This window comes from Talaromyces rugulosus, chromosome II, assembly GCF_013368755.1.
Source record: "Talaromyces rugulosus chromosome II, complete sequence".
Taxonomy (NCBI): domain Eukaryota; kingdom Fungi; phylum Ascomycota; class Eurotiomycetes; order Eurotiales; family Trichocomaceae; genus Talaromyces; species Talaromyces rugulosus.
The window spans coordinates 357,300-371,777 of NC_049562.1; the positions used below are offsets into that span (position 1 = coordinate 357,300).

At 32.9% G+C, this 14,478-nt stretch overlaps 1 protein-coding gene across 1 annotated transcript; it reads left to right on the forward strand.

Moving 5' to 3' along the window:
- Positions 1–8,663: 8,663 nt before the first annotated feature.
- Positions 8,664–8,963, forward strand: TRUGW13939_02582 (uncharacterized protein; the record flags this gene model as incomplete). The annotated part of the gene is made up of 1 exon (XM_035485775.1): positions 8,664–8,963. One exon carries the CDS (start codon positions 8,664–8,666, stop codon positions 8,961–8,963), a length of 300 nt encoding a protein of 99 aa, XP_035341668.1.
- Positions 8,964–14,478: the final 5,515 nt, after the last annotated feature.

A 14,478-nucleotide genomic window follows, 5' to 3' on the forward strand; every position in this document is an offset into this window, starting at 1 on the left:
TCTATTATACCCTCTTATCTTACAGGGTTCAGAAATAGGTACTATATATGTCTGAAAGTGTTATACAAGCTTTTCTATTAAAAATACATCTAAAAAGATAAATCTATTAGCTTTAATATTAGCTAAAGCTTTAGTATAAATTAAATATCTATTTTTAGCTAGCTAAATAGATATAATTATACTATTCTTCTTTTTCTTTATTAGCTATAAGAGATCTAAAGCTTTATTATCTATACTTAATGTGTCTAAGAAGGAGACTTTTCCTAGATATAGACATTTTCTGACTCTTTATCTATATCATCCTTTAAAGCCTTTAGATCCAGAGCCTTTTTTTTAAGAGGGCATTTGTTAGTATAATAACTGCTTAGTTTGTAATTAAAGTACTTGTTCTCATTTATTAGCTTTTTCTTTTCTTTCTAGAAAAGCTGTAATTAAAGGACTTTATTCTTTAGCTTTAATCCTCTGAAGGTATTTAACTAATGGCTTTTTTAACTGTAGTCTTTACTGTTTTCAATCCCATAGCTGTAGGTATGTTGTTCCCTTTTAGTAATCTGCTTGAGGCAGTTAGTAGTAGTATGGTATTCTTATATAAAGGTCTGGTATAACACTATTAGGTTGGTGCTTTCCTTGATTATGGCGCGCTATATATTGAATAAGAGTTTATGGTAGAGTTTCTCTTTCTATTCTGATAGGGTAAGGCCAGCTTTCTGAATAAGAAACATGAATTTTAATAAAAAGATCTGAAATTTTGAATCTTTTATTATTAGGCAATAGAGTTCTATCTTCATATTGATTACGCGGTTCTTATCTATGTAGATTATTCTTAGATGTTTAAAGATATTACTGACATTCTAATAATATTATGCTGAGTCTTTTTAGAATTATAGGAGCAAGTGATTAGCTACTTCTCCTTTATATATTCTCTTTATATACGCTATATAGGCCAGGGCTATTGGGTAATAGTTGGCGTTGGCTTCTAACTTATTCTTGACGTTGATCTTCTATAATTCGTACTTAGGATCAATTTTATCTGATAGTAGCTAGTTATCTAGTAGCTTAGTGGTCTTCTTCTTGTGGTCTCTCCCAGCTGGAGAGGTATTAGCGATTATAGTATCACACTCTATAATTAGTTTAGATATAACCTGGTAATGGTTGGCTAGATTGCTCTTAAGGTTCTGAATCTCCTCTTTTATAAAGTTAATTTCCTCTATATCGTTGTTGCTAAACTTAGTGAGAGTCTCTTCTAATTGTTTCTTCTATATAAAGAGGTATTGGAATAAATCTTTAAATAGGCCTCCAAGGTTGCTTTTATAAAGCTTAAAGAATTTATCTTTATTAAGTAGTCTCTTAGAAATATCTCTAAGCTTCAATTCTTTAAGATTAATAATTAAGCGGTGACTAGACTTTCTTATATTATTATTGCTAACACTCTTACTATACTGATATCTATTAGCAGTACTTAATCTTGCTATTATACTAACTCACAAGATTTCTAGATTTCAAATAAAAATAAATAAAGATTTAGGGTTAGAACGCTGATAAAGCATTTATTATAGCTATATAGACCATGCTGAACACAAAAAGGTTGAGATAAAGAAAAGTCTATCCCTAACTAAAGCGCTGACTGTAGCTGAATACTGGCTGTGCTAGTTATAAGAAAAACAAAGATAAAGTATAGTGATACTTGTTATAATATAACATACCTTTTCCAAAGATATTTGATTCCTATCTAGGGATGCAATTCTCTAAAACAACAAGCATAGGAAAGGAATCTAACTACCAGGACCTATGAGAAGATTTTATCTTATGTGCTTAGATAACCAGCTTAACCCCTTATAGCCCCGGGGTGAGGCTATCCCCAGATCTGGCACCGCGGGTTAGGGTTGATGCCCTTCCTGCCTGAGGCCTCCCATCCGGCCACGAGGCCGCTCCTACCCTTGGGGATAGCCTCAGGCTCAGCCGTCACAAACAGGTCTTTTTTTTACTTACTAATAGTTAAGCCTATATTCTAAATAAGCAGTATAAATTACAAGAGAAAAAGCTAAAACTTGGTATTTCTTATTATAAGATGTCACAGTTCCATCTTAGTATTAATAACCCTATTAGTATCCTGGTACAGGATATAAAGATAGTCAAAGATATCATCTATATTATAATATTAATCAGACAAGTTCTTTCTCATATAAGCAAGCAGATAATTCACTATTTCTCCTTTATATATACTCTTCACATAGACTATATATGCCTGGGCAGTAGAATAATAATCAGTATTGGCTTTAAGCTTCCTTTTGATATCGATAAGCCACAACTCAAACTTAGGGTCTTTCCCATCCACCAGCACCTACCCATCTAGCAACTTGGTACTCTTGGTGTACTTCCCTTCTAGAGCTAGAGTACTGTTACGGGCTAGGTCCCGTCTTACTGGCCTTATGTAGGTCCAGGAATTGAGTAGATTCGAACGTGAGAAAAAGAAGGAAAAGGTTCGCAGGGATTCACATTATCGAATATTGATACAGGCGAGTGTAGATCCCAAGGACACCCTAGCAAATCTAGTATAGTGTCAAAAGGTTCTTCTATAGCAAACCAAATACAGACCAGGTACAGTTATTCTACAAAAACAAAGTCTAAATATCCCAAGGACTAAGACCCTAACATTACTCCCCCCTTTCAATAAAGGTGTTGTAGTATTAAAGCCAGTAGTTAAGTACTTCAATATCTTCCATAGACCAGACAGATTCCTATATAGGTTGCGCATATCCAGTCCAATAAACAAGGTATTGCTTCATATATCCACAGCCCCAACATATAGTCCATTTATCAAGTATACTATCAACTAGATACTCTTCATTATCTTCTACTAAATACACTAGTAGCTAGTAATCATATTAAATCTATAAAAAAAGCGGATATGTACCCACAGAGCAGAGAAATATCATATAAAAAACATCATAAATAGTTCCAGAAACATCAAGTCAATACACATAGAATCCTACTTTCTCTAGTATAGTATATTTCACATATCAAGTATCCAACTTCTTCAAAAGTTGTTCAGTCTGAATGTTTTAAAGATCTAACTATATCTTCTATCCTATTTTATATTCTAGAGAAGTCTCTTAATAACAGTTCGCACTATCTTCCATTCACTGCTGCGCTGAGACAAGCTTAGTCTACGCTATATCAAAGGCCTGCCATAGCTTAGTAACTATATCATTTACATATTCAGCAGCAGATCTTTACTACTCAGATATAGGAATAGCTTCATCTAACTAGAATAGTTCAATATTATATCCATAGGTTAGGAAGAAGAGGCTAATACTAGTTGCAGTAATATTGCGCCTATTTATTATAAATTACACAATTATGGTTAGTAAGCTCCAGTCAATTTAGAGATAGATATAGAAGTTCTATAGATATTCTTCTATCACAAAGTTAGCACATTCCATCTGTCCATCAATTTAGAGATAATACACAATTGACAATCATCTCATAATCTTTAGATGTTCACACACGCCTTTCCAAAGGTCATTAACAAATTACGTGCCCCAATCCAATATAATACTACTAGGCAGCCCATGTTCGCGTATAAATCAGTCAACAAACTTCAATATTACTATCTCAGTATCTATATATTTACATAGTATCAATATAATCCCTTTTCCCAGTCGGTCAACAATTACCATAAAATTCATATTCCTATCAGACATTAGGAGTTTCTCTATAAAATCCATACTAATATCTCACCACATTCGCAAGAGAACAGGGAGCGATTTTAATAACCCTTGTCAACATTATCTCCATACAGTGTTCGCACTATATTTATCGTAGTTATTCACAAACCTTCAGACATCCTTAGATAGGTTCGGCCAATATAGTTGTCAAACCACAATAGCATAGGTTATATTTCAGCCTGGGTATCCAGTGAGATAGGAGTTGTACATATCTTGTATAATACAAATATAGAGTGGTTCACTGTTTGGTACCTATTGTCAGTTTCAAAATAGTAATTGGTCCACTGCATCAATTATGCATTTAGATACCATAATACAAAGTTATAGATCTTAAGGAAACTGTGGGAACTTCTAGTATACAGCCTCTTTAATTCATTCATAATTCTTATTCTCAACTTCAGCTAGTCACTATTGTTCTCCAATTGATATTAAATATTCTATATAGGTAGTGTAGATATAGGATTCAAATACAGTGTTTGATAAGCGACCTTAGGGAGGTTGTTCTAGATAGTCTCTCCATACCTTATTAAAATTGATAAGATGCTTATTTCAGTATACTAAGTATTTATTATTAATCCCATCAGACATATCTTGCGAATATCACAATAATGCATCAAATCTGACAGCTAATCACTTTAGCCAGTATTAAAGCTTATAGTTAAAGCATAAGAATATATTAACCCATCTTATTTACCTTTTATTTAACTATTAAAACTACATGAAGTATTTAAGATTCCAATAGTTAGTCAGGATAATAAACTCCTTAATATCAATTAGTTTAGATTCTTATTACTTTAGACACACTATTATCACCAATAGCTCCTTATTATAGATCTCATAATTACACTCCACAGGCGTACACTTTCAGAAGAAGTAGGCACAGATTTATAGAAGTCCTTTGTTATTATATTATAATAATATCCCCCCTACAATATATCCTAAAAAGTCAACTTCCATAATTATATCCTACTCAGGATCAAATTATACTAGTATTAAATCACTTATAAACATTTACTTTAGTTGTTCAAAGACTTTATTAACAGCCTTAGTCCAAATAAAAATAGTTCTTTTTTTAGTTAATTCTATCAGCAGATAGATTATATCAGAATACCCTCAGATAAACTGTTGGTAGAAATTTGCGAACCCTAAAAACGATCATATGTCTTTTACACACATTAAGACTTTCTATTTTAAAATAGTAAAGATTTTTACAAGATCTATTCAGATCTCTTTTCTAGCTTCTAATATAAATCTAAGATATTTTATTATTTATATCTCGAACTCATATTTATTAATATCTAGCTGTAGTCCTATAGTATATAGACATTCTAACATCTTTATTACCTGTTTCCAATAATGCGCGTGGCTACCTTCTATAAAGATAAGTATATCATCTAAATAAGTAGATATAAAGTTATTTAAGAACTTATAAAAAGTCTAATTAATATATTATTAAAATATGCTCAGTATATTAATAAAGCCAAAAGATGTTATTAACCATTTATAAAGTCCAAACCTGATTTAGAAAGCTATTTTTTATTTGTCTTCTTCAGTGATGCATATCTTATGGAAGGCCACTATAATATTAAGCTTTATAAACTATTAGGCTTTAAATATTTATTATAAAATCTTATATATTAATAATAATAAATATCAGTCCCTTTTTGTCATAACATTAAACACTTAATAATCAATATAAAAGTACAGTCCTCCTCCAGATTTCTTTATAAACAGTATTGGTACTGTAGCAGGCGAGTTGCTTACATATATAAAGTCCTTCAACAGTAAGTCATAGAAAGTTTTCTATAGAATCAGCAGTTCTTCCCATGACATATTATAAAAAGGGCCCTATAGTATCTCTAACTTATACCCCTTCGCGTCAGTATTAATTAGTTCAATCTAATAGTCAATATTTAAATATAACAGTAGTAGCTTATTAGCTTCTTTTAGATTAAATAGTTTTAGAAACTTATGGTAATGCTTAGATAGCTTGTTCCCTAGATCTATCTATGGTTTTGGGGCTAGAGCTTTCTTAATATCTCATATAGAGACTATAAATATATCAACCTCCTTTTTCCTGCTTTGCATCCTTTTTAAAACGTTCATCATAGCTATATTGATCTGTCGGGAGGCGTACTTAGATTATAATAGATTCTTTTTATTGATGGATATTCCATTCCTAAATTCTAATCAGCCTCCAGTGGCGTCAATTCTTATATGTTGGTGTTCTATTTATAAGAAACCCAATATTATATTGTATTTGTATTTCAGAACTACATAAAAGTAGGCTTTCTTCTATATATTTCTTTTAATATCTAATATCACACATACAATTTCTTTGATGTATTGAGATGCCAAACTATTATATCCTTTAATAGATCAAGGTTTAATAGCGTTATAATTCAGCTTTTTCTTTTGAGTGAAGGTCTCTTTGATAATCCCATAGATAAGACACCTACTATCAATTAAAATATTGGCATTGATTCTATAGTCTAACTATATATCTATATTGAATAGAGGTCCATTAAACCTTTTAACTATCTTTTTAAAATTCTTAAAATCATGAGCTATTTTACATTTTAGCTCCTGTAGACAACTTTATATAAAAGCTACTCTTTTAACTCTGATATACTATCTAAGCCTATATTAGATTTAATTTCATTCTTCTTTACTCTAGTATTAGATATTCTCGTGAACGTATCGTGTTTCTTCTTGCTATAGTTCCTCGGAGATAGCACCTAACAGAGCAGCGCAGATTCGGGGTAGTATTAGGTAATATAACCTGGTTTTCTATATTAAAAATAATTGTCTATTCTAACAGTATTAATTAGTAAGTCTGTAGATATCTAGTCTATAATTTAAGACTATTTTTTATCAGAGAAAGTTCCTTTTATAAATAGATAAGAAATATTCTATTTATATTAGGACTAGATATTATTAATTCTTTTCAACTTTTTAAAATTGTTTATTACTTAGTATAAATATTTATAGAAAGCTTTATATTACTTTAATATATCACTCCTAATAGTTGTATGTCTTATTTTTTAGTTAATTATGATTTTTAATTATAAGATTTTTATATTGTTGGTCTATGATTAATCTTTTATAAGAAATAATATCTATTTAAATTTGCTGATAAAGTTCTGAAAAAAGATGTATCTCTATTATATATAGTTAAGTTTAAGATTTATTTTTTTTATAAGTTAATAATCTTCAAACAGCATATTAAGATGCGCAAAGAAAGCTTCTAATGTAGTAGGGATAACTATATTTACGTTCCTATAAAACCATATCCAGAGATAGACCTTCATCTAGGCTTTTTCTGCCAATTATCTATAGATATACCACAGTTGCTCATATAGTCCTCTAATTATTAGTATATTAACCATTAATTTTATATATAGAATTGCTATAAACTGTATATATTGTAAATAATCAGAGTTATTATATTTATCAGGATGGTTAAGGGAGTAACATGGTTTGTTTATACTATACATAGGGGTTACCAATGGTGTGGTATTAGTAGAGACCTCGGGCATAGATAATTCAGTTGTATTATTAACTTGTCTTTTAATATATAATAGATAAGCAGATATATTCATTAGAAGGAGTTCTATTTATTATATTTATTCCAATAACAACTAGTTTGGTTCTAAAGATATACCTCTTTGGTCCAGGCTATCCCTCAATAGGCTATTCATTATAATAGAGAAATTTCTTAATGCTTAACTCAATCGTCAAGAAGCAGCGATATAATAATTTAATCCTCTAAATAAGAAGAGTTAGTACAGTTTTTAGAGGCTCAACTCGAATAAACAAGAAGCAATTATATAGCTTAACCCTTTAGATGAGAAAAGTGGCGCGTTTTTAACCCTTTAAATAAGAAAGAAGGGTAAGACATTTAAATCTAATATTATAGGCTAAGTCTTATCTTACTGGCCTTATATAGGTCTAGGAATTAAATAGATTCGAATATAAGAAAGAGAAGGAAAAGGTTCATAGGGGTTTGTATTATCAAATATCAATATAGGCGAGTATAGATCCTGAAGGCGTCCTAGCGAATCTGGTATAGCATCAGAGGATTCTTCTATAGCGAACCAAGTGCGGACCAGGTGCGGTTATTCTACGAGAGCGAAGCCTGAGTATCCCAGGGGCTAAGACCCTAACAAGTACCCTATCTAGTCCTGTCAGCTCTATCCTAAATAGTATTACACTCTTTAATAAGCTCTTTTATAGCAGTTATCTGATTATAGATAGTCTGTTTAAAATTAGTAACTTCGACCATCAGACTCTATTATTCTTTCTTATTCTAGATCCTTAAATCCTCTGTTTGCTGTGTATTCTTATTCTGCTATTTGTATATCTAGTTAAACAATCTCTAGAAATTAGTATGGTAAAGTGATAAAAATTCTTATTTATTTATTTATATAGATAACAGATATTTATCTAGTTTAAGGTTCTCTAGACTAAAGATTAAATAATATCCTAGTGCTTCTTTCAACTCATTTGCCTCTATCAGGTCTGTCTGTATCTTTTGTACTGGCCTTGTGAAGTGCCAGGCTCGGGGATGCCGATCCGGCTTACAAAGGCCTGCATATCCTCCGCGGATTGAGTTGATACATCACAAAGGATGCATCTACCCCTCATGCTCAGTGAATATAACCCTGTTAGGAAGTAGGATCTCATCTAGATCAGGCTTATAAGCTTGAGACCCCATCCCCCAGGATGAAGGGGCTCAAGCGGTTTATTCTATATCAATATAACCCATCTCTATTTACTTTATATACTGCCTCGACTCCTAGTAGAAACCCCCTCGGAGCCCAGTAGGTTCCAACTCCCTCATATATAAGTCTTTCAGACACCACCCACTTTACATTATAAACCGCTTCCACGAGGATCCGAATCGACTCCGAGACGATGGTGACTACACAAGGCATGACTTCTCCAACACCAGATAAACCAGGAACTGTTCCAGTTCCTAACCCAGGATTTATACACGAGGAGAAAGAGGCTCAGGACCATACCAGTACTGAACCGGCACAGAATGCAACTTCCAAAGATTTACCTCCACAAGCTGTTCCACAAATCAATATAACCATAGATATGCTGCAGACCCTCATACAAGGGCTCAGAACCACCAGACTATCGCACGCGATCATCAACAAACATCATAACACCAAGGTTCCAGACCCTAAGCGCTTCGCTTCCAAATCCATCAAGAAATTCGAGGAATAGATCAAGAACATAAAAAACAACATCTCAAGTCATCCCCGATCCTACCCCAACAAAACAAATAAGGTCCAATATACTACCACTTAGCTTAATAAAGATCACTGCATCCAATAAAGAGAGAAAAAAAGTTCAATTAACTTACAATCTTTTACCTTTAACAATTTCCAAACCTGGTTAGAAGACCAGATCGAGTCCCCCCAGAACCAAGGAATCAACAGCGCTATAGCTTTATTAAGCTTAACACAGTCAAATAGACAAAACCTTAAGACTTTTTATTCCAAATTCTTAATTCTCTACAAGAAAACAAGAGAAGGAAGTAGCAGGCCTCCACCAGCCAAAAACCTCTTCAAATATCAAATCTTCCTAACAAAGCTGTTGCCAAAGATCCATTTAGATATCATAAGAATAGATACACTCCCAGCGAAGCTTCCAAACCTAATTACTACCACTCAATAATTATATTAAATCAAGAAGCAAAAGCAGAGATTAAAAAAGAAAGCTGAAAATAAAAATAATAATCACTCTAGAGGCCAAGATCCAACTCAGAACCAAAAAGATTCCAACTCAAAGCCAACTCAAAAACAAAAATATAGATTAGATCACAACAACCAAGAAAAATTTCAGAAGAAATAAAAATCCTTCTCAAAGAACAAAGACAAGTTGACAATAACCTATTATCATTATAATTATACTAGCCATTATGCCACTAAGTGCAAAGCTATCAAAACCATTAAAGAGAATCCAATTTCATCCCTAAAGCTAAATGCTACCCATATAAAAAAGAAAAAAGAGACTAAGAAACAGTCTAACAAAGAATAAACCCAATAAAGACTGCCTATGGTTGCCAGTTTAAGGAAAAAAGAAGACTTGAAGAACTTCGCTATACTAATTTATATAAGATTAAACCTTCCTGAAGTAAGATTCGAGATAACTGCTATACTCAACACTGGAATAGACAAGAATTTTATATTATATAGGTTCCTACTCAAAGCCAGCTGGGAGCCAACTCAGAACCTAGAACAACCTATCAAATTCATTAACAGACAGATCACTACTTACTTCGCTATCCTCAACCTTAACACCACGGTTATTAACACAAAGGGAAGAGAAAAAAACTATCCCCTATAGTTCTATATAATCAATATAACCGGATTTAAAGCCATCCTAGAGAAGACCTAGCTTTAAGACGAAGATCCCATAATCTTTATCTAGCGCAGGCAAAGGTGGCAATTTCAAAAAAGTAAAGAATTACCTACCAAGATTAAAATTAAAATGCCTCAACACTTTAGACTACTAATAAGAACAGCAACCATGTTCTTTCTATCTACAGAAGCAGTCGAACCAGAAGAAAAAAAACTTCCAGATACTTATAACAAGTACATTAATGTATTCTTAGAAAAAGAGGCAGCAACTCTATCTTCTAAGAATATCAATCATAAGATTATTTTATAACTAGATGTAAAGAGCCCTCTTTATGGACCTCTTTACCTATATTCAGTGAAAGAATTGGAACACCTGCGCACATATCTAGAAGAGATACAGCAGAAAGATTGGATCTAAGAATCAACAAGCCCAGCCAGTGTACCTATTTTATTTATAAAGAAAGCAGATAGCTCTTTATACATCTACATAGATTACCACAGTCTCAATGAGATTACAGTCAAAAACCATTATCCCCTACCAAGAATAAACAAGATGCTGGACCAATTAACAGGATCCAAATACTTTACCAAAATTAATCTCCAGGATGCATATCACCAAATAAGAATCAAGCGCGGAGACAAGTAGAAAACGGCTTTCCAAACTCAGTATAGACACTATAAATATTTAGTCATGCCATTTAGGTTGACTAATGCCCCCACAACCTTTCAATCTTATATTCATAATGCCTTGAAAGGCCTTATTGATGATTTTATAATTGTTTACCTTAACAATATCCTAATTTATTCACAATCAGAAAAAGAACATGTAAAGCACATTAAACAGATTCTACAAAGGCTCAAAGACCACCAACTATATACAAAAGCTTCAAAGTACAGTTTCCATCAGCAGAAAATAAAATTCCTAAGCTATATCATTGACAAACAAAGAACCTCAATAGACACTGAACGAACTGAAGTTATTCAGAACTAGCCTAAACCAAAATCTACAAAGGAGATCCAAGTTTTCCTAGGCTTTACTAGATTCTTTAGAAAATTTATAAGAAGCTTTTCAACCATAACAGCATCACTGTCTGAGATGCTTAAAGAAGATCCCAAAATAAGGACTCATAAGTTCAAACTGACTCTAAAAGCAAAGAAGGCTTTTAAAAAGCTTTATAACACTTTCAAAAGTCCTCCAGTAGTAAGACACTTTAACCCAAAGAAAAGAATCAAGATTATTACAGATACCTCAAAGATTAGAAAAAAAGCCATATTTTTATAACCAGACTCCAATACAGATCCTATTAGGACCTGGGTTAGCTCCAACTCAGAACTAACTAGAAACCAAGTATACTAACATCCAGTTACTTTCTTAAACCAAAAATACAGTAAGATAGAACATCATTAACTAGTACATAACCAGGAATTAAAAGCAATTATATTTACTTTTCAGAAATAATATCACTACCTTAAAGATAGTAAGCACCCCATCAGGATATAGATAGACCATAATAATTTAACTTACTTCTTCACTACGAAGAAATTGAATGCAAAGTAGACTAGATAGGCTCAGCTTTTAGCGGCTTATAATTTCAAGATTGAATATAAGCCTGAGGTAAAGAATCCTTCAGATGCTCCATCCCAACACCTAGACTTTTTTGAAGACGGGGAGAGAGAAAAAGATATTAGATTATTACTAACTTTACAACACAAATTAAAATTAAATATATTAAAGTCTAGCATAAAACTGGTAAGCTTAATATCTCTAGAGGATAGTCCTAATAAGACAAGCTTATCCCAAGAAAAAAGCCCCAGTATAGATTTATATATAAACAGTCAGGTTTCTAGAACCTACCATTGCCAAAGAAGACTTGCACTTGGAGCAATACAAATTAAAGACATTTTTGGCTCTTTAACATCATTAACTACAGACCTAGTACAGAAGCTACAAGAAGAAGACGCCTTTTCTTAGCAAAAAATAGTTCCAGCAGACAGGATTTCCAAATCTAAATTAATAGACTTACCTAGGAACCAAGTTGAAAACGACTTAAAGACAACTAGAAACCTACCTAGGAACCAAGTCGAAAACAACTCAAAAACAACTAGAAACCAAGTCAGGGACTCAAAGACGACTTGAAGTACTAAAAACAATCTCCTACATTACTACAAGAAGATATATATATCAGAGGATATAGCTCTGCAGAGTAAACTCATAAAGTTATATCATAACCACCCATATACAGGTCATTTCAGCATCACAAAAACTCTTAACTTAATAAATCAAAAGTATTATTGGCCCAGAATAGACCAAGATATAAATAAATACATTTGTACTTATAAGATATATCAGCTTACAAAAATACAAAGACACCGACCTTATAGTCAATTGCAATCATTACCAGTCCCCTCAGGACCAAGTAAAAGCTTATCTATAGACTTCATCACAGACCTGCCTCCAAACAGACTTCAGAAAAAAGTTTATAACTCTATATTAATCATTATCGACCACTTCACTAAGCTAGGCACCTATATTCCTTATAAAAAGAGTATTAATGCTAAAGAACTTGCAGATATAATAACCAAGAAAGTTTTCAACATCTACAGCTACCCAGATAGCATCATTACTAACCAAAGATCGCTTTTCACTAGCAGATTCTAGTCCAAACTAATATATCAGTTCAGAATCAAACAACAATTAAGCACTGCTTTTTACCCACAGACAGACAGCTAGATAAAGAGATTAAACCAGGTTATAGAACACTATCTGCGTTGCTATACAAACCAGCAACAGAATAACTGGGCACAGCATTTATCAGCAGCTTAGTTCACTTATAATAACTTAAAACATACAAACACTAGGATAATCCCACTTAGAAGCCTAGTTAGCTTCAACCCAAAGCCTCCCTTTAATAACCATATTGAACCTTCCACAGTTCAATCAACACAAAAGCGCGTCAAGAAATTAAAAGAAATTAAGAAGCAGATAAAGCTTCATCTTAAAGAAATAACCAAGATACAAGCCACCTATTACAATAAACGTCATCAACCAAAAGAGTACACTATAGGTGACTGGATACTGTTATCTATAAAAAACCTCAAATCCTTTAAGCCAAACAAGAAGCTTAACTTCCCATATAAAAAAAGCTTTAAGGTTATTAAAAGAATAAGAAAGCAAGCTTACCAGCTCCAGCTACCAGCAAATTGGTATCAAATTCACCCTATTTTCCATATCTCCTTATTAGAACCATATTATCCACAGAGAGAAGAAGAAAGTAAACAGGAACCACAAACAATTATTATGGATAACAAAGAAGAATAGGAAATCGAAGCCATCATCAACCATCATACCTACCACGGACGAACTAAGTACTTAGTAAAATAGCTTAGATATCCTTCTTATAAGAATAAATAGTTAGATAAAAAAGACCTCAACAATACAAAGAAACTCCTTAAAGAATATCACCAGTCGACAGCCTATAAAGCAAAAAAAAGATAGACCCTTTTCCTAAAAACAGGTTTTTTAGTCTTCATCACTTTAAGGCCTCCTACCCAAAACCAACTAGGAGCCACAAAAGCTCCAACTCAGAACTATCCTAGTATATAAATATAACCTCCTCACCTCTACTACACCCCTTAGCATCACCAACAAGGATTACTACTTGGCTATAAGAGGGAGCCAGCTATACTCCAGAATCACTCTTTCTATTTTTCCCACCAAATTTTAGGTTTAACAAGGATTCTACAAGGAAATCGCACAACAAGAAAGAAGATTTCATTATTTAAAAAAACAAAAAAAAATCAACCACCAAGACTAAACTACTGTCCCGAAGGACTACCCTACACAGAAAAACTCCACAAAACACTACCATAACAGCAGACAGCAAGGGAAGCAGGAGCAGCAGGGATAGTGGCAGGCACAATACTAAAATATTCATTCTATTACCATCAGTACTAGACTAGACAAAAACCCCATTAAAAGCAAACACCAAAAAAGGATTACACTTACTTGCCAATTCAAAATTTAAAGAATCTAGCCCATAGTGCCTTCAATCCAATCAAAACAGGCTTCCAATACTGCGACTCAGTCCAACTCAGATAGTCCCAGTGAGCGAATCTGTGATTGAAAAAATAACAAGGATAGCTCTCTACAAAATGTCCCCTCAACAACCCAAACCCAATCAACAGCTGCCCAGATAGCCTCTGAAGACATATCCAAGTAGAATATTACTTACACAATACAGAATGAGGCTAATTACAAGTCTAGTATAGAATCACATTTTACTCCTAAACAAGAATAGTAACAACACTTTTCCATTAATAGACACCGCACACAGAAATTCTAGTGGCAGCCTACCAGTTTTATACAACACAAACAA